At 35.0% G+C, this 24,109-nt stretch overlaps 1 protein-coding gene across 2 annotated transcripts in view; it reads left to right on the top strand.

Moving 5' to 3' along the window:
- sgcz.L (sarcoglycan zeta L homeolog) overlaps positions 1-24,109 on the top strand; it is a 433,181-nt gene that overhangs the window by 306,622 nt on the left and 102,450 nt on the right. For both annotated transcript variants that reach the window (XM_018230203.2, XM_041589029.1), the window contains one exon: positions 2,288-2,479. In XM_018230203.2, coding sequence (XP_018085692.1) covers positions 2,288-2,479 — 192 coding nt within the window. The remainder of the gene's footprint in view (positions 1-2,287; positions 2,480-24,109) is intronic.

Below are 24,109 nucleotides of genomic sequence, written 5' to 3'. Positions count from 1 at the left end.
TGTTATTCTTTCATATAACCAACAGATGGCGCTGTGTGATACTGCAGTCACTGTTATTCTTTCATATAACCAACAGAGGGCGCACTGTTATTCTTTCATATAACCAACAGAGGGCATTGTGGGATATTGCAGTCTCTCCCCAAGTGAACTGTTGGTAAAGGAATGATTAAAAGTGACTGCAATCTCAGCTACTGCCCGCTGACCCGAGTATAAACCGAGGTAGACTTTTTCAGCACATTTTGGATGCTGAAAAACTCGGCTTATACTCGGGTATATACGGTATATAACAACGCTTTATCATTATTAATTTTTTTGACTGTGATTCATGTATTGTAATGTTGTCATTGCCAAAAAAGCAAATCTTTAATCTATAGAATTATTAGACTTTCCACTTTCTGCTTTGGATTTGTTGAGTTCGGAAAGCTTTCTATGATTAAATTATGGTAATTTACTTATCTCATAAGTTGAAAAATAAAGCATAATTCTTTAGGTGTTATGCTTTTTTTAATCATTTAAAATGTTTATTTAGCTCTACAGATTGGAATTTTGGAAAACTCTGAAATTAGGCCAGTTAAGGGGAAAAGAGACTGCACTTAGCTAGGACTAGGATGTGTAGGCGTTTAATGTGCCAGAATAATCCCAGGGTGATTAAGTAGGCATTTAGGTAGCAAGGGCAGTCTATGGCCCCAACAAGGAAGAAGATATTGGGGTTAGTACCGCAGGCCACTGTGCACCAGTTAGGGACTGAGCGCTGTAGTGAGACAGCCAAATGAAGTTTGTGCACTGTATATGGACATGACATAGAAGTGGAAGCCTGGAGAATAAAGAAGGAGGGACCCTGGAACTGCTTATGGCACTCTGCTATCATTCATTAAATGACAGGGGTATGCAAGGTTTCTGAGAGAGAATGCTTTAAAATGTGTGGTAGTCATTTGTAACTGAAGTTATACTAAAGTCAAGTAAGGTTTAATATTGATATATTTGCCTTCCCCTGTATTGGAGCTGTTGAACCAAAGCCTGCATTGGTTTATCACATTCTTGAGCAAGATGTTTGCACAGTAAATCCTTCCCAACTCCCTTTACCCCAAAGAAAGTCTACCAATTATGTGTAGCAATCTTACATACTGTAAATATGCAGCCTGGGGTTTACAATTACCCCTTAGCATCACCCTGTGCTGGGATCCATTTCCCCTGTTCTGCTTTCGGTTGAGTAGAAGGTAAAGAACAGATCTCTGGGTAGATAATGGCCACTCTGTATAGGTGTTTGAATGTGTCTTTGAAAGGGTAGACTGCGTCACAATGGGATCTTTTGGGAATATTCATCATTCCTCATAGCAAGCTAAATATTCAAAAATCTGAAAAAATTCGTGAAACGGGCGCGAGACTTTGCCAGTGTAAAAAAAAATGGCAATTTTTTTCCCCGTTTCGCAAATTTCACAGGAAATTCACCCATCACTAGGGACCAGAGTTGGCCCGGTGGTTGGGGACCCCTGAAATACAGTATTAATACTTTTTAAAAGCTGTGATAAATATACAAAAAGAATATATATATATATATATATATATATATATATATATATATATATATATATATATCTTTTTTCTTCCTAATTTTGATGTAAAAGATCAAACTCTCTTTGTCCATTTGACATCCTTCAAATTACTGGATTGAAATGAGGTTGCAGCCTCTGTACCACAACAGCAACAAATGTAAAATATGTCAAGGTAGTACACAAGCTCATGTGAAGTCTGTGAAAAGTCATCTCAGAAGAAATATTCATGCATGGACCTAAAAGTGAGAGATGATGACATGGGTACAAATCTAATTGCCTTATTCAGAATAAGGTGTTAATTACCCTTTCCCCATGGAAAGCAATTTATAAGTAGTCATGTAGCCTTCCTTATCTTGGATTCCAAGATTTGATGGTAGAATATTAACCCACAGTTCTGTCTCAACACTTATATGTATAATTCTATTGCTAAGCTTTTTATCCTGAGTGTATAAATTAAAATTGATTCCACTGGTTAACCTAAATGTCTTGACAGCACATGTTTACTCTAAGAAGAAATACAAGACAAGGAAAGTTTCATCTAGATTATTTTTATGTTGTTATTTTGTCTGTCTTGAACCTAAATCTCTTGACAGCAGGGTCATTAGTGCTGTTTAATTTGTCGACTGATTTCTATTTTTATTTCTGTTTACACCATGTGATCATTATAAGACAAAACTATTTATTATTTTTTATAAGCAGAATATTTATATATCTGTTGCTTGTTTTTTTATTAGATGACACGAGAACAGTACATATTGGCCACACAACAAAATAATCTTCGAACTGAAAATGCTCAATTTTATCCAGTGGGGATTTACGGATGGCGAAAGAGGTGCTTGTACTTCTTTGTCCTCCTGCTGTTGGTTACTATGATTGTTAACTTAGCCATGACGATATGGATTTTGAAGGTTATGAATTTCACAGTGGTAAGTGCCATTCTTTCTTGGTAGGCTAGCTGTTACTTTCCATTATTTGTCACATCTCTATTTTGAATTCCTACACTGTCATTGAACTATTTGTGTCTAAATAATAATTGTTTTTCAATGGAAAAAAAATAACTAAAAACTAAACAAGTACACATTTTTGGTTTCCTTAAGGTAGCAAGTATCTATTCTATAGACATTTAAAGTTGCATTATTTCATAATGTTCTATATTTAAGCAGAGTTTAATTTCATTACAGTGCAAATAAAATAATCTTACATTTTATAAATGGTATGCTTGAATGTATCACACATTTATATCTCATAACATTATTGGACAAACTGTTGCTTAATCTGCACATGTGTGAAATTAAATTTTAATCTGTACATTTCTTAATTTTGAATGGAATGACCAGGGGCAGGAAGTCTACATGGCAAATCTGTTTTTTAACTAATTATTTAGTATATTCAGTATGCAAGTGAAGCAGTCTGTGATAGATAAAAACAAAGATGCAATTAAGGGGTAGCTTTATTGAGTTAGAACAATTTGAGGTTTTCGCTTCGATTTATTAAGTGAAAGAAAATCTTGAAAAAAAATTGGCAAGTTTCTGTAAAAGTCAAAGGAAGGTTCATTATCAAAATTCAAGCTGTTTTAAATTGCAAGATAAGTTTGAAATATCACAGACTCATTAAAATGAAGAGTAAAGATCGATTTCACTAAGAGTTTTCAAGATCTGATTTCCTCTATAAAAAAGTTAATAATCAAGATTTGAATGAAGGGTTTCGTTTTTTCAGATTTTGTAGTTGTTTATATATAAGGTTCAAATGTGCTTTTACAGATGAATGCATATATAGCAACACAGTATGACATGATGCTGAATAACACATGTGTACAAAATGTTTATTTGCTACAGTAAACAGAAATGTCTACAACCTAGGGTGCTTTGCGGTAACCAGTATAGTTTGATGATTCAGGCGTAGGGGTTGGGCTTTTAAAGGGAAAACTTTAATTTTTCAAGATTTATTATACCCCAAAGCTGCTAAATATCTGAAATACTCCATCTCAAACCTGTCAAAGTTATGAATAAGTTAATAGCAGATGTTTCTTAACATTGTGATCTGCACTGGATAACCTGTTAACTTCAGAGTTGTTGTCCAATAATCCAATAAAATCGAGTTTTTGTGGCGACATTCGATAAAGTCAAGTTTTTGGAGTGTCAAACGTACATGCACAAATTTGTTGATACATATTTCGCTCATACTTCTTAAAGAAAATGATTGATAAATGAGTTCAATTCATGGATGGGAGTTAGGTCGATTTGAGTTTTAGTAAATAACCCCCTAAGCTTTAGCAACATTTTATAATTCTGTCAGACAGAAGAAGGGTTGCTGAATGAGTGTAGGCAGTCTGGCCTCTGTCATTCCTCACAGCCATATTATCTCCCCTATCCGTTTTATTGGGTGATTCCATTTTTTTAAGATAAAAGTTTTATTCTCTGCTATTGTAGTACAGTATTAAACTATTTCACTGAGGATTTCTTGAAGCAATGTGTTCCATTTAACCTGGTAACTGCTCCAGTAACAGTTTTAGCTGAGTTCTGAGAAAGAACAGTGAATATCTTCAAAGCATACATATGTTCTACTAGCACCTGCTCTAAGTTTGTTGACTATGGAATGTGAAATTAATGCTTGTCATTGCATTTTTTACAAATAATATAATTTCTAGGTTACAATAATTATTGTAGACATCCTAGCAATACTATTTGTTGCCAGTAATATATACACATAGAACAATTTAAATTAAAATATGTGAGGCTGACAAAAAATGCTTGTTTTGATTTATGCACAAAGTAATAATAAAAATACTATGGAAGCTCAATATCCTCACCCTACTTTAGGCAATTCCCTCAACCGAAATCAGGGCTGGAAAGACTTTTGATTTAGATGTAAAGCAACTGTTCGCATTGAGGCAATAATGTGTGATCTCATTTATCTTCTCTTGATGAGCAAGGTCATTACAAGATCAAGCGATCTATTCAGTTGTACCTTATTAGATACAACTGACCAGGATGATATCCAGTCAGACAACATAATATTGTCTTGGCAGTAGATGGGCATTAATTGCATCTCTCATGCCTTCTTTTATACTGAATGAATGCACAAAAGGGGAATTAATTCATAAGTTACATAAGTTTACATATGTTTCAATATTTTTAATATAATAGCAATAAGGAAAATTGGTTCATCCCCAATTTTGAAACACACCAAATAATGGTGAAAGATAGATTGTTTTCTGCTGTTTCCACTAATTTTGTGTTCTTTGTCATCTAATGCATGACTATATCAGTTAAGGCTGATTTCAGCATTTAGCAAGAGAATAATGTCATAATAAAGTCATTTGGTGTATTCTTTCTTTTTTTCTAGATTTGTTTTTTAATTTTGACATTGTTAAAGATACTTAAACCCTGCATGTGTAATTTCATTCATTCTTTTAGTATCTGTTTCCATAATAAAGTTTATATGTACAGGATACAGTACATAAAGCAGGTATGCCTTAAAATATGGGTGTTCTCTTTGTTGAAGAAACAGTTTTCAGTTTATTATCAGTATAATTGTAAATTCAAAACATTAACAAAAATCAAAACATTATCTGTGCATATGTTAATAACAAAACATCCAGCTTGCACTTTCATGACATTTTTCCACCTGATTGGTTGGCACATTTTCTTCTGCCTGTGTTTTGTCTTCAGGCAACATATGTTTAAATTAATTAGATATCACAGTGTTCATGTCTTTCTTAAAGTGGAACTAGAGTAGCTGGGGAAAATGTATGTTTCAGCACTGAGCAGACCTTGGGAGAATGCCAATATACTGTGTAAGTTCAATTTTTTTTTTAATAGATGTATGTGCTAGGGCTTATTTTTAAGGCGCATGCATTGCTATGTAGGGGCATATTTACATAGGGTCGAATATCAAGGGTTAATTATGTAAATCCTTCGACTTTGAATATAGAAGTCGAAGGATTTACCGCAAATAGTTTGATTGAACGATCGAACGAACAATTAAATCCTTCGAATTGTTCGATTCAGGGATTTTAATCCATCGATCGAACGATTTTTCTTCGACTTAAAAATTAATAGAAAGCCTATGGGGACCTTCCCCATCGGCTAACATGGCACCTCGGTAGGTTTTAGGTGACGAAGTAGGGGGTCAAAGTTTTTCTTAAAGAGACACTATTTCGACTATCGAATGGTCGAATAGTCGAACGATTTTTAGTTCGAATCCCTCGATTCGAAGTCGTAGTTGAAGGTCGAAATAGCCAATTCGATGGTCGAAGTAGCGAAAAAAACATTCTTTTTTTATTCTATGCCTTCACTAAATGGGCCCCCTAGTGTTAAAGTAGAATGAACTGAAAAATGCATCTATTAGTGCAGAACAACGGTGTTTTAATAAACTAGTTTTTATTTATTGCTAAATCAAACTTGGTGACTACAACAAATCTGTCCATAGAGCCAGCCAAATATCTCTCGACTCTTGTAATGTGTTTAAGATGCTGGTTCAGTAACCAGTGAAGTATGTGGCTAAAGTAATTATGGTGCTTCAAGTTTGATGACTTCAGTAAAATAACAAATTGAAATGCTATACAAGTAATACCAATATGCAGTCATTTGTAGCAAACTTGGTTATTATAATACAAAATTGTTGGAATGCTAATAATGAATTATGAAGTGCTCGTAATGAATTATATAAAAAAAAATCGGTCTTTTATTATAATTTTTTTTTAGATATTTGTGTGTTTTAAAGACATGAATTAAATCATATCAAACATTAATAATATGCATAATATAAAGAGATACAAAAAAAATTATAGAACAAACAAAGGCAGTACTGTATTCATGGGGTTAAGTCAGAGACCAGCAGCAATTCTCCCAACTGCACTAATTTATTGCACTTTACACCCTGCCCTGCGCACATCGCAACACTTCGCCAGGCATAAATTCGCCTGGACAACGCTAATTCACTAAGATCCGAAGTTGCGCACAGGGTACCGAACACTGGTGAAATTACGCCAGCGAAATTACGCTCAGCAGTTTGAAGTTACGCTAGTGTTGGCTAATTAGCATACGGCGTGCAGTTAAAGTACAATAGCCGTATATATGCTGCAGCAAATACATTACACTACACAAGGCCAGGGAACCTTCATAAAATTATATAAAGTTGTTATAATGCCATACACATGTGCCCACAGTATAGTTTAGGTGCCATATGTAAGCAAATGTAGGGGGGAAGGAGGGTACCCCCAAAAAAAATTTACAATCTTTTTCAGTCTTTCACCCTTTAAATAGGAAAAGACGCCAGCGTTTTTTGGGACTTAGAAACATTTTCAACTTTTTTTTTTGAGGAACTCCTATCTACTCTATTGCACTTCGCCTGGTCTGAGGTGGCGAAGGCAAGTCTGGCGATAGAGGTAATGGTCAGTAAAATCAAAAACTTGAATTTGCATAGTAACGCTTTTTCGCCAGACCGAAAATTCGCCTGGCGTTAGAGTGCGAAGTTGCGCCATAGTCTATCTCCTTGGTGAAATTAAGCCAGCGAAATTACGTCAGCTACCGTTAGTAAATCGACGAAGTGCCGAAATGGCGTCACACTGCTGAATTGTAGCCAGCGTTAGCCACTTCGCCCTTTAGTAAATTTCCCCTTTGTGTTTTCCACTTCTGGAACAAGATTTGGAGCTCTAAATTCCCCCCAAAAAAGTTGCTTTTTTCGTGATATAGGGATTTATACCAGAAAAATATTAATTTTTTTTTGGCAAAAAGTGTCTCAAACCGGAACCAAATATGTATAGTTTTATGGAGATTTCTGACTTTTATAGATCACGGCATACTTTAGATTCCAAAGCCAAAAAATCTGTAGGTGTGCCACAGTAAACCATATATTCGGTAACCATGTCTTACCAAACATCAAAGCTTTTCTGAACTTTTTTCTGAACTACGATCAGTGAAATTTAAAGGGTTAAACCAGTTTTATATTATATGCCTTTAAGCTAGATTTGTGATGGCTATAGCAAGTTTATATCATTACTTTCAGTATACTAATGGTATAGTACACTGTACACACAATTTAGACAATGGATGGAGTTTAGATTTTAGATTTTGATAAATAAAAACTCACCCACGTTTAATTCACCCCTATGGAATTTTTGTAAGCGTATTTATCAAATGGTGAGTTCTAACTAGATTTGTGATGGTTATAGTATGTTTAAATCATTACTTACTAGTGATGGGTGAATCTGACCAGGTTCTCTTCTCTTCACCAAAAATTTGCAGAAATGCATTGAAGTCTATGAACGACAACATTTTTTTAATGCTCTACAATTTTCTTCAGCCATTGGAGTCCATAGTTATCATTTTTGAGGTGAAACTTGGAAAAACATTTTGCTCATCACTATTATTTACAGTAAACTAAAGGTATGGGACACTGGACACGCAATTTAGTCAATGGATAAGAAGGTGCAGACCTATCAAAAAGGAAAGTCCTGGAGCTATAAGTGAGGGGGGTGCATGACAATGGATCCGAATGACCAGCAGCCATATAACACTGGTTTATGTTTAAAGATTGGCAGAATCAGATGCAGCTGTGATTGGGTGAGAAGCAATAAGTGAAGGCAGGGGAAAGCTGGGCTGGGGGTGGAGAAAGAGAGGGATGTGATGTCAGGGGAAGAAGCAGTTCATTTCCTTATCTTCTGAGCAGGTAGTTTTTCTTCTTAATGTTCTGGCATTATCTATTAATAACAGAATGTTTTTTCCTAAATTCACTGTTATATTGTGGTTATACAGTATAAACATGAGAGTCAGCATTGCATTTATTCATGTGTATTCCAAATGCTTGATCCAGGGAATGTTTCCAATCGCCATGGGGGTCAGGAAGGATTTTTTCCCCTTTTGAGGCATCATTGGCACTGGCTTCAGGTTGGGTTTTTGCTTTCCTCTGGATCAAAACAGAGCATATATGATAATATATCTTTAGTTGCTTTTAGTTTTATTTATCACAGCAGCAGTAGGACCTTGAGTACTGCCAGGAAATTTTAGAAGAGGGAAAAAGGAGGTTCTCTCCTGTGACTACACGGTGGATTGATCGATACAGCCGCTACTACTGCTTGTGCTAGATGACAGCCTGCTTGTATTTCCTATCATTGATACACTTCAGAATCAGGACTAGCAGCAGGGCTGCTGAACTTCTCTCATGGTGGAAGATGCAGCTCCTGCTCGTAGCAGATTTTGGGGCCATCCTCTCTGTAGGTACCCTAATACTCAGTGGTGGATATAATGATCTCAAGTCTTCACTGAGGAACGACAGAGCATAGTAACAATCTCTTATGGAATTCTGGCTTTAGAATATTTTAGCCTGGCATGGCCCTATTTATTTGACGGACTGTGAATAAATGCTGAGGCCATTTTACCCCAATTCTGGTTCCTGGTGTTTCATTAAGGTATGTAACAATGGGGTTCAGTCGGATAGTTGAGGAGTCCCCTTGTCATGTGAGTTTAGATTTTAATAAATAAAAATTCGTTCTATTCATTCTAATGGGATTTTTAGAAGCATGTTTATAAAGCATGCTTCTATGGATGAAAGTAAGAACTCAACATTTGATAAATATGCTTCAAAAAATCCCATAGGAATGAATAGAACGTTTCTGAGTTTTTATTTATTAAAATCTAAACTCACATTTTAATAAGTCTGCCCCTAATTGGTTGCATTTTCTAAGCAAGCATCAACAGCACTAGCATTATATCAGTGTGATTTCTGTAATGAATCAGCATGGACATCAAAGATAAGGCTTTGTTCCACCACATGGGACAACATAATCCACTGTGCACTAAAATCATTCCAGTATTTCTTAATAATTTATACTCCTTGTTATGGTTGGTGTTTAGTATATAAACAGACAATCTTTTACACTTAAAGAAATCTTATATACAGTATGTAAAACATATGCAACCGGCTGCTCATATACTGTACATCTAAATCGAATCTATTATTCGCCTCCCATCCTATAATATAGAATGCTATAATTTTGAGTGTGTCTATATGTCTATAGACAGAGAGATAGATAGATAGATAGATAGATAGATGATAGATAGATAGATAGATAGATAGGAAAGAGAATGTTATGTAGGGGTTAAAAACATGTAATGTCCTACCACTCAGCCACTGTGCTTTCAATAATTAACTCAGATTGAAAAATAAGCAATACATGAAATATTTTATAGAAATTAGCTCATGGTGTTATGCTCTTTGAGAATGTATTATCTCTAAACTCTTTGTCCCTCTCTGTGGGGCTCATTACTTGTCCTGTGTTATTATAACAGCTAGGGATGAGAAATACTGCCCTGTTTTGCTTTTTGAAGAAATGGTGGAATTCTGTCAAAATTTCATTACATGTATTGCAGTCAATGGGCATTTTTTAGTTCTGAATTCTTTTTGATGACATTCTGACAAAATTTCACTGATTGCCTTGGAGTCATTGGGTGTTTTTTTTAGTCCCGGTTTTTCTTGTGCCAAATGCACTGGAGTCAATTGATGTTTTTTCTTTTGCCAAATACAGTCCTGTGCAAAAAAAAATCACATGGCAAAATTGTAGCGCAGCTTTTGCAGGCAAAGTAATTCTCTCACCCCTACCACCAGCAAAAGATGGCACTATTGTACTTCCTTATATACAAGGCATACTCTGATATTCTCATTAATTACTTATGTAAATGCAACATACTTTAAGGACACTTGGGGGCCCGTTTATTAAACCTATATGGTCGAGCTTTTAAGGGGAAAACTAAATTTTTTTTGTGGAAAAAAAAACTAGACTTTTTAGAATTTATTATAACCCAAAGCTGCTAAAAATTCAAATCTGAAAATATGCCATCTCAAGCGTATCATGGTCATGTTGGAGTCAATAGATGTACTTGAAGTTGTTGCTTGAAATCGTGATCTACGCCAGATAATCCAAAAAAAGTCATTTTTGGAGCATCAATCATATGATATGAACTGACCCTTGATTTTGTCCCATTGTTTTTTTTTTTGCTCCAACTTTTTCGAAAAAATTATTGATAAATTAGTTAAATTCATGAAAGGGAGTTTGATCAACTTTGTTTTAAATAAAAAATTTGATTAACTTGAGTTTTAGTAAATAATCCCTTTGGTTTATGGAACGTAAATTGATGCAAGCAAACATACACATATTTTGCCTTTTAAATATTTATTATTTACAAAGAAAAACACATACAATTACTTAAATTCTTACCAGCTATGGCATTAGTCAAAGGTAGTTTTGAATCCAGTCTCACTGTATGAGATATGTAGCACCACAGAAAGAATACCTAACAAATGCAAAAAGTGTCAGTTTTATATGCTTTTGTTTCCTTCCATCTGTGCAAGTAAAGCTAATAAATTAAAATGCTGACATCTACAATATAACAACGGGAAGAAGAAATTAATGTTTAAGTTCCCAATGGGACGCGATTAACATTTACATTCAACAATATATTGCCTCTTTGTTGTCACCTCAGAAAGTTGTAGTAGCCAATGTGATAGCTCTAGTCCTAGTAACAAAATACTGACAGTTTTATGAAAATGAAAAGCTATCTGCGTCGAGACACAATGATTCTATTTATTTTGATGCATCAGAGATCATAAGGAAAGAGTTAAATCACAGAACAATCAAATGAAACGTTTCCCTTATCTTGTTCAGACAGTGTAGTCATGTTCCCAAAGGATCACATTATAGCAATATGTCCACATTGTTTTCTTATGGACCTGTACAATCAGCATTTATTTTGTATGAATGTACATAATTATTTGTTCCTATACATGTAATCAGTCTTCTACCATATGGCTTTTCCTGTAGTATGAATATTGTAATTTTGATGATGTACCATTGACTGGAAAATTCTTTTTAAACTTTTTTATTTAATTTTTACCATTGACATTAAATAGCAGAACTAGACTATATTTGAACAATGCCTTACTACATGTAGGGGCAGATTTATCAAAGGTCGACGTGAATTTTCAAATAAAATTTTTTTAAATTTCCAGCTATTTTTTGTGTACTTCAACTAGGGAATAGTCCAAATTTGATTAGAATTTTAAAAAAAATTTGAAAATTCGAATATCGAAATTTATCATGTACTGTCTCGACTTCGACCATTCATCATCTAAAATCTGCTTTTTTTTGCTGTTTTAGCCTATGGGGGACCTCCTAGAACCTATTTGGAGTCAATTGGTGGACTTTGAAAAATCGAAGTTGTTATGGAAAGACTTCGGATCCAATTCTATCAAATGCGATATTCCTTCGAATCATATGATTAGAATTCGTCCAAATACGGACCTATTCGATCGGAAACTGACCTATTTCGACCAAAAAAAAACTTCAACTTAATTTCGCTTGGTCTTTTTGAATTAGAATTTCGAAGTTTTTTTCAATTCGAAATTCGACCCTTGATAAATATGCCCCCAATATCTTGCAAAAGTATTTACTGTAGATCCCTTGACCAAATCCCTTTTATTACTGAAAAATAAATCCTACAAGTAAATATTGTAAATGGTTGGAAGCACATAGCTAATATTTTTTGTGCACATATACAGATATGTTAATTGCTATTCTGATTTCCTTGCACAAGTATATAAGTACATTTTAGTGCTGGGATGACCCTCCCCCTTTACTCACTTTTTATTTGTGCTGTGAATTTAAAAGCATTTTTTCTGATGCATTCAATTTCCCCAAGACTAGCATAGTGTATTTGTAATTGTGCAGAATTTCTGATTTAAGTTCCTCCTTTCACTTGTATTGTGTTCATTTTAAACTAATCATCATTTAAATTCAGTCACCTAATTTTAAATTCTGAAACAGACCTTAACATAATACAAATATCCACCTTATTGCCAGTGTCTGGGACTGGGATTTTTTTCAGCAGGTCCTAACCTTAGTGGCACAGAACATTAACTCTTCTCTATTTTTTTCAAGCTCTGCGTGTTTAATTTCTTTCCAACAGTAAGAGAGACAGGACGATTCTGTGATAGGGAAGTAACTGAGGTTAAATTTATTGCCACCAGGAAAGATTATTTTCAAAGTGTAAAAGGGACAGCAAGAGCTAACAGATTCCTCAAACAACCGTATAGTCTGGGCTGCAAGCGGGATGGGAATAGAGATGTTCCACTTGCACACTGTCTCTCTGTCTGTGCTATCCTCCATAGTCTGTCTGCCTCCACTGTATTGCTCTTTGTTCTTACACAGCTTGTACAGTTACATGGACTCCATGTTATCAAAATAATCCAAAACCCTTTTCTCTGTAGAAATAAAAATGTAATGGTTTTTAACAGACTTTAGGTAAGAAGATCCAAACTAAGGAAAGATCAGTTATCCGGAAAACCCCAGGTCCTGAGCATTCTGGATAACAGGTCCCATACTTGTGCAAGCAATAATGTAACCAACAGAACACACGAGAGCAGAGCTGCCCATACAGAATTAGTCCTGAATGTGTTTTTGTATAAGTAGACAGTCTGGTTGCTGTGATATCTCTATGTATAAAATGTTTCCCATAGACTAAAGTAAACTGGCACCTAATGGGAAGAACACAGTGCCTTCTAGGCTATATTAATTAATTACATTTGAACTTCTCAAGTGTGGGGACTCCTTCAATAAGAAGAAAAGGTTTTAGTTCTTCAGCTGGTGGGCCCTAAATACTAGGCTCTCTGGTGTGCCCTAAATATTTGTTTTTCTGGTGGGCCCTTGGTGCCCAGTCCCACACTGACTATTGCAGATATCAGATGCTATTGTGATTAGGGTGACTCCTTATTAACAATTTTTTCGAATAAGAATAAAGCAATAATGGGATCATATGACACATCCCAAACAATTTGAGGTTCATGTTTCTGCTTTGTATATCATGAAAATGTATACCTTATGTTCCCTGACATTTCAGGATAAAGCAAACGTATAAGTTCCAAGTCCATCAAGGAATAATGCCATTAACAGTCAATAAAACACCATTGTCCTTTGTCACATATGTGTGTATTTGTTGTATGTAGAGTTTTTAATTTTAAATTGCAAAGAGAGGAAATATATTATTGTTTTGAATGGTCCACATCATCTGGGCTTCCAAGATGGCACACTTCTCTAGCCTATCATTCAGTAGTGATGGGCGAATAAATTTGCCTGGCGCAAAATCGCAATGAATTTCAGTGTTTTGCCACTGGGAAATTTGAAGAACTCTTTGCAAAAATTCACTGCGCCCCCAAAAAGTTTCTCACGTCAAAACTGTTGTGCGTCAACACTATTCGGATTTGTTCATTCCTCATTATTTCCCTGGTTTCTTTGTGCCATGAAAATGGCATGAAGGGAAAGAACCCTGGTCAGGATCATATACCTAACGAAAACTGATGGCATTTCCACAGACTACTGATTGAATAGTACAAATATAAAATAAACCTCAAAAGTGAAAACAGACCATATAAACAACTTATTTAGAAAAACTATCTGCCTTATACATTGATTTATCAGTGTCCTTTGCTTTAAAAGAAAGAAAAGCACCTTGTCCATTTCAGACAGCGAAGCATAAAACATCATAAGTCAGATCAGGTCAGACAGACCTTTTATAAAAGGAGTACAATGTGAGTTTGGAAAGAACCGTTCTTCTGATCTTATCTTTTACTTCAGGGCATGTGCCACTCTCATTATAGTAAGGTCAAATTTTCCTTCTACTGTAATTTCAAATTCAATCACTCAGGCTTCAATTGAAATACTCAGTTTTTGTACAGGTTTCCTTTATTTTTCCCCTTGATTCATTTTGCTGTATTTTAAAGAATGTTCAGTATAACTTCATTTTGCAATATGCTCACGTGGCCATCTGATTCAGTGAAAAAAGTAAGCAGGGGAAAGATCATTGGTATTAGTTATTTTTGCTACTTTTCTTTATTTTTTGGCATTATTTTGCAAATTGTAGTAACAAACTTACTTATGAATTATTTTGCATAATTACTTATTAACTGTTGTATGTGGTACTGTTAGGCCAATGGTCCACTTTACTTTCTTTATAAGCATCCACTTCCATAGCCTTCTTAAATTTGTTGTTGTACCCTAATTTTGCACAGTTTTACCATATTGGGTAATTAATTTAAAAAATGTTAAATGCCGCATAGTTTGAAATGTTTGGAGAATCTTTGAGTAAAAATTCTTTCATATCATCATATCATCAAATCATCACTTGTATCATATATACTGTATATATATATATATATATATATATATATATATATATATATATATATATATATATATATATATATATATATATATATATATATATATATATATATATATATATATATACAGTATATATATATATGTTAAGGATAACAATGCTGTGTTACCAATAAAAACACTTTAGTCACTTCTAAAATGAGTGTGCTGATCCATTACTACTGCATATTATGAACATTGATCGTGCACCTCTGCTCTACTGGAGATCGAGTGCGGACACCCAAAGCATTTCTATATATATATATATATATATATATATATATATATATATATATATATATATATATATATATATATCAGCCAAACACATCCGCACTCCTTCTATTAACCCTTAGATCATCTGCCCGGGTGCTGCTCCTGGGATTTAAATATACAAAAGCAAAAAAGTTGGTAGCACACTCCTGGGGCTTAAATATAATTGAAAAATTTTATGTCATTTTATTATGGCACAATGATCAACGTTTTGGATCCCCTCTAGAGCCATCTTGAGAAAGGCTTTTGTCATTCCACTTATAGAGTCCCCACTTAAAGAGAGCTCACTTAAAGAGCAGCTATCCACTAGAGCAAGCTCCACTGGAGTCCCGGGGGTTCTATTTATACAGTCTGTGCAGGTGCACTAATCAAACCCCACCCACCTCAAACTGAGGGAAAACTAACTGCAAAGTAAATACTAAGTATTATTTATCCTTTTGTGTTGATTTGTTTGCTTCAGTTGCTTTTACCAGTCACCAGCCTGTTAGTAAGCAGCACCTTGAATGTGAGTATGTAAAGAGGTAATTAGGGAAATGTTGAGAAGTATCAGAAAAGAAGAAGTTTCCACTTTATCTTGTAAATTATAAAATAACTATGGTTTTTATCTATGCAATAAGATCAATTTAGATAAAGAAATAAGTCCCTAAGTTTTTTTTTTATATTTATGTATGTTCCTAGTAACTAGTAACATTTATCTAGGACATTTCATAGGCTAACAACATACATCTTAGTGAAATCCAAAGAGCATATACCTGATTTGTTTCTCAGTTGCAGTTACAATGTTAAATCAATTATTAATTACGCAAACATGCAGTAGGATTTGAGCGGGTGCAGAAGCCATGCTTTCAGGAAGATTGTTTATTGATTGCTAAATAACCGGCAAAAATTAAAAAGTCACATTTTAACCTAACAATAGATTTAGTTTATATAAAGCAAAATATGTCTTATTGCATTTGTTTGATATTGTGAAAATAGTACTGTACAAACATAATTAGAACTGTGAAGTTTTAATTTAGAGAAGCACGACATTATAAAGTAAGCCTGAAAAATGCCTGCATCCTATCCGATGTCATCCACCTATTGATCAGCATACTGTTTTCTTTCATATTTAGTGGGAATAATTTATTTACTATGTTCTTAGAGTGTAAGGCCACACAAAGGCTGAAGTAAAGGTGGTTGGTGAAGAGCAACATTTCAGCATTCTACATATACCTACCATAACTCAATTCAATACATTTGGATAGTGTAGAGCAGTTACATTGAACATTTTACATGCTGAAGTTATAAAAATGCATTTGAGGGACACATCAAGTCCACTAGCCTTCATTTGAAGTGCCAGGGTATAGAGCTCAGATCATAAAGGATTACAGCAGAGAGCTAGGAAATTGGCAAAATAACTGATATACAGTGCAGTAACTGATTTAGACGTCTCCTAATTATGATGCTATGACTGCACGCAAGTGGGCTTTCTCTATGTTAGTTATGCAAAGTTAATTACACATAGTACTGTTGGCCATTATTTTTCACACATACATACATACATCATTTACAATTAGCAAAGTAAGATAAGGACAGGGTCAAGCATATCTAATGCTTGGGATTCTTGTTGTTCAACATGTCAATATAATGGTGTCACCAAATCAAAGCTAGTACAATATTGAGCACAACTTACAAATACAGAAAATTATATTATACAAAATATTAGTAAATCCTTAAATTCTTAACTACTGTACCTTTAGGGCACATTTACTAAAAATCAAATTAATCTCATTGTTTTATGAAAACAAATCTGACCAAACTTCCTTCCACGATTTTAACTCATTTATCAATAATTTTTCTCCAAAAAAATCAGGAGTGACAAAATGTGAGTTAAAAAATTGAGCATCAATTCGAATTGTACGATTAGCGCTCCCAAAACTTGATTTTTTTTTTTGTTTGTTTTCGCTGCACAAACTACATTTTTTGGATTATCCAGCACAGATCAGAATGTCAAGAAACAACTTCAGGGACATCTGCCATTGACGTATACATGACCTCAACAGGTTTAAGATGGCATATTTTCACATTCAGAATTTTAGCAGCTTTGGGGTATAATAAATCTCTAAAAATTTGTTGTTTTTTTCCACTAAAAATTTGAGTTTTCCCCCTAAAAACCTCCACCAGTAAAAAAGGAAGGTCTAATAAATGGGCCCCTAGATGTAGATAAACAAGTTATTTTCTGTACTGATCAATGGATCAAAAGGAAGCCAATGGATCAAGTATCTAGTTGGATGAACTTGTAATATGATGTAGACAGTGATTCTAAGACAATCTGCAAAAATGATCTTTGAAAATTTTAAATTCATGAGCTTTAGCACAAAAAAACTCAATTTGCAAAAAAAAAAAATCACAGTCCTTTAGTCTTTACTTACCTTTTAAAACATCATTATACTGTCTGAATTAAAACTCAAAGTGAAGAATATATACAGTAACACCAACAAAACAGATCACTACAGAATAAGAATGAACTTACCTACTTAGAGCTAAGCCAGCTACAATTATTTAATAATAAAAATTAATTTAATTAATAAAATTAAATAAAAACAAATAAAAACAAAGCAAAAGAGCTACAGTCTATAGTTCCAAAATTATGAGGCTGAATTGATCAATGTTTGGAAGGCTGCCGTTAAAAAAATAATAAGGATAAGTGATTCCATAATGGTATTGCATGGAAATGAATCATTGAGATGATTTTCATCAGGTTTTTGTCACTAATATATAAATGTAATTGGCACAAATTGAATGATATGTTTACTGAAAATGAAGAGAGTGGCTGGCTCCTTCATTCAGATAGCAATTGTTTTAAACATATAGAAAAACTGTTGTTTATTTATATATCATATTGTCACCAACGCAGGAATGCTATAAGGAAATAACATTCCTTTTTCAGTATGAGCTGCTAGGTCATTATACAAATTATAAACTTGGCATAACATAGGCACCAACATGTTCCAAGAGCTAATAAATCTATCTAATAATGCCTCCATGTCTTTTCCTATACCCCATCTATATGGTTTTAGGCTATAAATAATAAAAGGCTATCTCTATTTTATTTTTAGTTTGTGATTTCCATGTTGACTTAAGTCAAAGTGAAATATATTGGCCAATAATTTTTAAACTGTTTATTGTACAGGTATGGGAACTGGAGTGTTCCAGATCTTCATACCTTAAGGCTACTAAAAAGTAATTTAAATATAAAAAAATCCCAATAGGCTGGAGTTTCTTCCAATAATGATTCATTAAATCTTAGTTTGGATCAAGTACAAGGACCTGTTTTATTATTACAGTGAAAAAGGTAATCATTTTCATTGATAATTTGGATAAAATGGAGTCTATGGGAGATGGCCTTTCCTTAATTTGGAGCTTTCTGGATAATGGGTTTCTGGATATTGTGTCCAATACCTGTACTAAAAATCTCTCAAATTTGGCATGTGAATTATTTTTGTTCTCTCTACAATATGTAAAAATCTCATTCCTCAATTGTCTTGAAAAATGCATGGAAAACAGCAAATATTTAAAATGACCACAATTCATTTCTATGTGATTAAGATTAACCGATTTATGATTTGTCGAAAATAAAAATGAAATTGCTAAAAAAAAAAATTCTGAATTTTACTTGTTATTGTCACAATAGAGTGTGCGGAGCTCACCTCTCTATGCTCAACACCACTGGTAGGCTTTGAGTCCCACCCTTTAGGCAACAAGCTTCCTCTAAACCAGGGGTCAGCAACCTTTACTATCAAAAGAGCCATTTTGCCCCTCTCCCACGAAAGAAAAATAGTCTGGAGCCGCAAAACATAACACCGCTTATTAACTTTTTTAACCTTTTTTTAATTTTAACTTTTACAACAACAGAATACAACAAACAGAAGTGCAGTGTGTATATGCAGGGCTACTTTGAAATAAATTAAACACTGAATAGCCCTATTAAATGCTAGTGTTCTCATCTGTTTAATGTGACTTCTGTTTCTGAAGCTCCATGCTGATCGTCTCTCTCGTCTTGAGTGTCTGACCGCGGTAAGGACCATGATGAATCATCTTGCTGTGGCTCAGTCTTGCCTCTCACTCCTGGGACGTCTATACAGCCCTCGCACCTGCTGGCGGCTTTTTGAGTGTGTTTACCGTGGTCGCACACTCAAGAAGCCACCAGCAGGTGCGAGGGCTGTAAATACGACCTGACAGGCAAAGCCGCAAGACTGAGCCGCAGCAAGCAGGATGAAGAGCCGCATGAGGCTCTAAAGCCGCAGGTTCCCTACCCCTGCTCTAAACATAAACATAATTTACACTATGACGTTTTCATGTATCACTTCAAAATAATTAGTCCCAGTTATACTTTTTTTTTATTTTTACCATGACTGTGCAGTTTTAGATAAATGCCATTAGGTTCAAAGGTGAACTTTGGGCTGGCATAAGGAATGAACAAATTATTAAAAATCTTAAGTCTTTGATGGGAGATAAGTATTATCTTTATCTTCCCACTACATACTCCTTCTGATTGCCAATATCATTTCTCTTTGTCATATAATACACATTAGGAAGATGCCTAGAAAAACAGATATCGGAGAGTCTTTGCTTTCCGAACTGCAATAATATATCTGGTTTGAAGGCTTAATTGTAAAAGAACATGACTAGTATTTCAAAACATTTAAGGGAAAATTTTTAACTAGTGAGGGGCGAATCTGTGCAGTTTCACCGAAAGATTCACGCATTTACCGCGAAATTCACGAAACGGCAAAAAAGTCAATGGGTGTCAAAATAATTTTGATGTGGCAACAATTTTTATACGGCTGACTATTTGGTCCAAATGCATTAAAGTCAATTTGTGTCCAAATAATTTTGTTGCACGACAATTTTTATGCATTTTTTTGATGCGCCAGATTTTTCTCTGGCGAATTGTCGCCACAATTAAATAGTGTCTGTCGAATTTATTCACTAAACAAAGCGGGAATTTTCAGTTTTTCAAGAAATGTCATTATTTCCCGAGGGGCAAACTATGTGAGCGGTTTGTTCTATTTAATGTACCTATACTGTAGGTCATACTGATTAATTTCTTCAACAAAGTCTCTTATGCATCTCTGTTTTATAAGATTAATCTCCTCAAATTAAATATTGGACCAGCTACACTAGCTGTGTTCCTCCTGGGCTTGTCCTACTGCTTTCCACAAGGGAAATAGTGGAATCTAATGGCTGACTTTTCTTTATTATTGTGTTACTACATTTTACAAATTAAGATGCAGCTGACTCTCTTTGCAGTTTACAGATTATTATAAGATTGCAGATGCTGCTAGAGGCCCATTGGTCAACTTTGTGCATTAAAGTCTGGCTGATGTAAATGCTTCTGAAATAAATGCTATGTCACATAGAAATGCTGCAAGCAAGGTAAACCTTGCACATTTCATGCGGAAGTCCATTGAGCTTCTGCCATTGATCACCAGACATCCCTTGGCAAAGAAGGCAAGGGTTTGCGAGAGCAAGATTTAAAAAGTATTAGTATTGAGATGGATCCTACTTTGTTCACATTTCAGATTAAATGTTCTTTATATATATGGTTCTACTTTATCACTCTGTGCCTATGACAAGGGTGGAAGCGCTGAAAACATATCAGGTGTTAAATGCTGCAAAGAATCCCTTCCTTCAGACTGTAAATACCTGCATTGTTTACACGTTATATTCAGACTGTAAATCCTTGCAATGTTTACCTGTTCACACCTGAAACAGAGTGTAGGAGCAGCAAGGGGAATGTGCAACTGTACAGTGCAGGTAGAGTGGTCCTGATTGGTTATTTGCATTGTCACAATTGTTTCACACTGTCTGTGCCTGCCATGTGCTGTGTGTCTATGTGTGCCAAACTCTGCCTGTCCTATGTTGCATGTGGGTGGATAACCTGGTGGGGGTTTGTTTGAGGGTCTCTTAGCATTTGGAAATAGTTGTTAGGGGGTCCCTAAGGTGTTGCATCATGTGCTTAATATGACTTAATAAACTTTTTTCACATATGAGTGATGCATGATACCCCTGCAGTGAGCACCAACCATTTGGATTTTTGGTGCACTATCATCACCCTTAATGTGGGTTTGGTTGTAAATGTGATAACATTGGAATGGTTTAAAAACTGAGTATGGTCAACACTGTATAACATACGCATATGTCTACTTATATTATATCCAATATAATAATCTGTATTAATCCCTTAAACATAGAACCTAGTGACAACCAAGAGTTACAACACATACCAAGATGACCTGATCTTTTGGAAAGTACCATCAATGTCATTTCTGTTTAAGCAAATAACTATGATTGAATAAGCCCTGCTCCAGAATGGAATCCTGGTCTGTGCTTGTTCCCTTGCATGCAATTGTCTTTCCACAGCTGACAATCCCTTGGCAACTGAAGGTTCTGCCTTGACACTGACCCTTGGTAGCACAGAAGTTGGACAGAACTGCCCTATATAATCTGGTCCTTCAGTACAGAACTGCCCATTTCAGGTCATGATTGGTCGGTATCTGATTTGTGACTCTGCAATATTCCAGATCCTGTTTCAGTAATTGTTACTGCTCCAGTTCCATGGTATTTTTTCTGCCCTTTAATGAGTTTCCATCCTGCTTCTCTTCCCCTATGGTAACTTTCTGGCTCTGGTCTACCTGCTTGTAATGCTTGAATTATGCCTGTCTTGATTTTTGCAAATGACAATTACCACACTACTCTTATTATTGATACTATTCCTACTATACTATCTACAGACTTGCTTTCTATCATTGGAGCTTCTAGATTGTGTATTATGTGCGATTATAAATATTTTGGAGGTATGAGGTTAAGGTATGGTGAATACACCTTGAACATCCCAATAATCTGGAAAAGATGCTTCTCTGATGTTAGGACATTATGTCCTCCCAAAATAATTTTTTTGTGTTTTACTTAAATGTTATTGAACAAGCTGTTGTGATAAATATGCGTTTTAGTTTATTTTATCTCAGTCTAGGTTAAAGTATGTTATCTTGATAGAATTAATTAGTTTTCTATGATGATATGCCATTTATTTCAACAGTAAAAGATCAGAATGCAAATCTGTATCAAACAAAAGGTGATCATCTCATATTTTTATCTCTGCAGACAGCTTCAAAGCTGGCATTCCTTTGCGCTTTGCTGGAAAACTTCAAATACTGTGCAGTTAAGAACAGATGCTGGACAATATGGCATCTTTGATTTGAGTCGGCTCCTTCCATGCCTGCCTGGGGCAGACTTTACTGGGTCTAAAGATTATCCAAAACATTTGCAAAGAAGGACACTGACCATGTATAATTTCTCATCTGATAAAGCTCAAGCATAAAACATGATAAACTGAATTTACAATTGAAACATTATTTGCATAAACTACTAATCATGCATTACAAGATACCTTTAAGCTCTGCACAGCATTCTTTAGGAATTTAAAAGATTTGCTCTGTAATTTATTTACTATTTTGTGTATGATAAGAGTTGGCTATTTCTTTGTTTGAGCCTGAGTGAGCCTGTATAACATAAAGAAATAAACTTATTGAAACAACATCCTTAATAAAGCAGTGTCAGACAGGTCAGACTAATTGAAATTCAGTAATGATTATCCCAAGCTTTTGAAACCTTTTGGCAGTATGCAAAGTGCTTGTGCAGTGGGACATAGGTATGATAAATTAAAGTTAGTAATTAGCATCTTTATGGTCAACCCATGCAAATCATTTCAGATCAACTATTAGCAAGCTGGGTAAAACATTTTTGTTGAGTCCTGGAAATGCCTATAGCTAGCCTATATTACATTCAACACTCGACCTTAACATACAGTATGTGCATGCTTAGTAGTGATGGGCGAATTTGCGCCGTTTCGCCCAAAAAATTGCGAATTCCGCGTGAAATTTGCGAAAAGGCAAAAAATTTGCGAAACGGCGCCGGCGTATCATTTTTGACGCCGGCGCCCGTTTTTGATGGCAGCACCCGTTTTTTCGGCGAATTTTCATGGGCGTTTCGCGAATTTATTCTCTGGCTGCGAATCGTGCAAATTTGCCGCAAATTCGCGCCTGGCGAATAAATTCGCCCATTACTAATGCTTAGCTTCACCTTGCCCATTTATCAACATTCTGATTTTATTGGTTTCAGAGTAAAAAACTTTTCTCTAAGGTCTGAACTCCACGGTGTGTTGATGTCCCATTAGTCGCCATGCGATAACATGCATGCAATGTGTGGGATGTGCAGAAGATAATGGAACTGAACATGAAATCGCAAGTACAACTACATGTATCTGACTGTCAGATGTGAACGCCGCACACTGCATCTTCATCCGACAGTAGGATACATGTAGTTTGTACCTGCGATTTCATGTTCAGTTCCATTATCTTCTGCACGTCCGACAAGTCGAAAGCCTGTCATCGCATGTCGACGAATTGGACATCAATGCACCATGGAGCTCAGCCCTCAAAGCATGAATGCCAAGTATTTCATTAAAAACAGGCTAAATTAAAAAGCACAAATAAAAATGTGGAACTAATCTGAATACTAATACGAAAATCTTGAAATTGTTGTTTTTTTGAAAAACTCGCAAAGCCTGAATTATAGAAAGATTTTATGGTTGGAAAATTATAAATCCCATTGATTTCTACATGACCATGTCAGCTTTCGGATGGCAAAGTTTCGTATTAATTTATTTCGTAGTGTTTTTTTTCCTTTAATTAATTGTGAATTGTTCATTGTTTATAGTGTTGGGGAGCTTTGACACACTCTCCATGGATTCTAAACTCACAAAGGGGCAAATTTACTAAAGGGCGAAGTGAAAATTCGCAAGTGTGACATCGTTTCAGTACTTCGCCCATTTACTAACAGTTTGGGATGGGCGAATTTTTTCACCTTGTTTCGCCACGGAAATGACACCCATAGACTTGTATGGTGTCGCGCAACAAAAAAAAAAGACGTGCATCAAAAATAAATTTGCCGTGCGACTAATTTTTTAGACGCCCATAGACTTTAATGGGCGTTGGCAACATTTTGCCGGCAGCAAATTTTTGGTGAAACT

Source organism: Xenopus laevis, chromosome 1L (assembly GCF_017654675.1).
Source record: "Xenopus laevis strain J_2021 chromosome 1L, Xenopus_laevis_v10.1, whole genome shotgun sequence".
Classification (NCBI taxonomy): domain Eukaryota; kingdom Metazoa; phylum Chordata; class Amphibia; order Anura; family Pipidae; genus Xenopus; species Xenopus laevis.
Note: the sequence above shows the minus strand (reverse complement) of the source record. Positions and strands in the feature narration are given on the sequence as shown.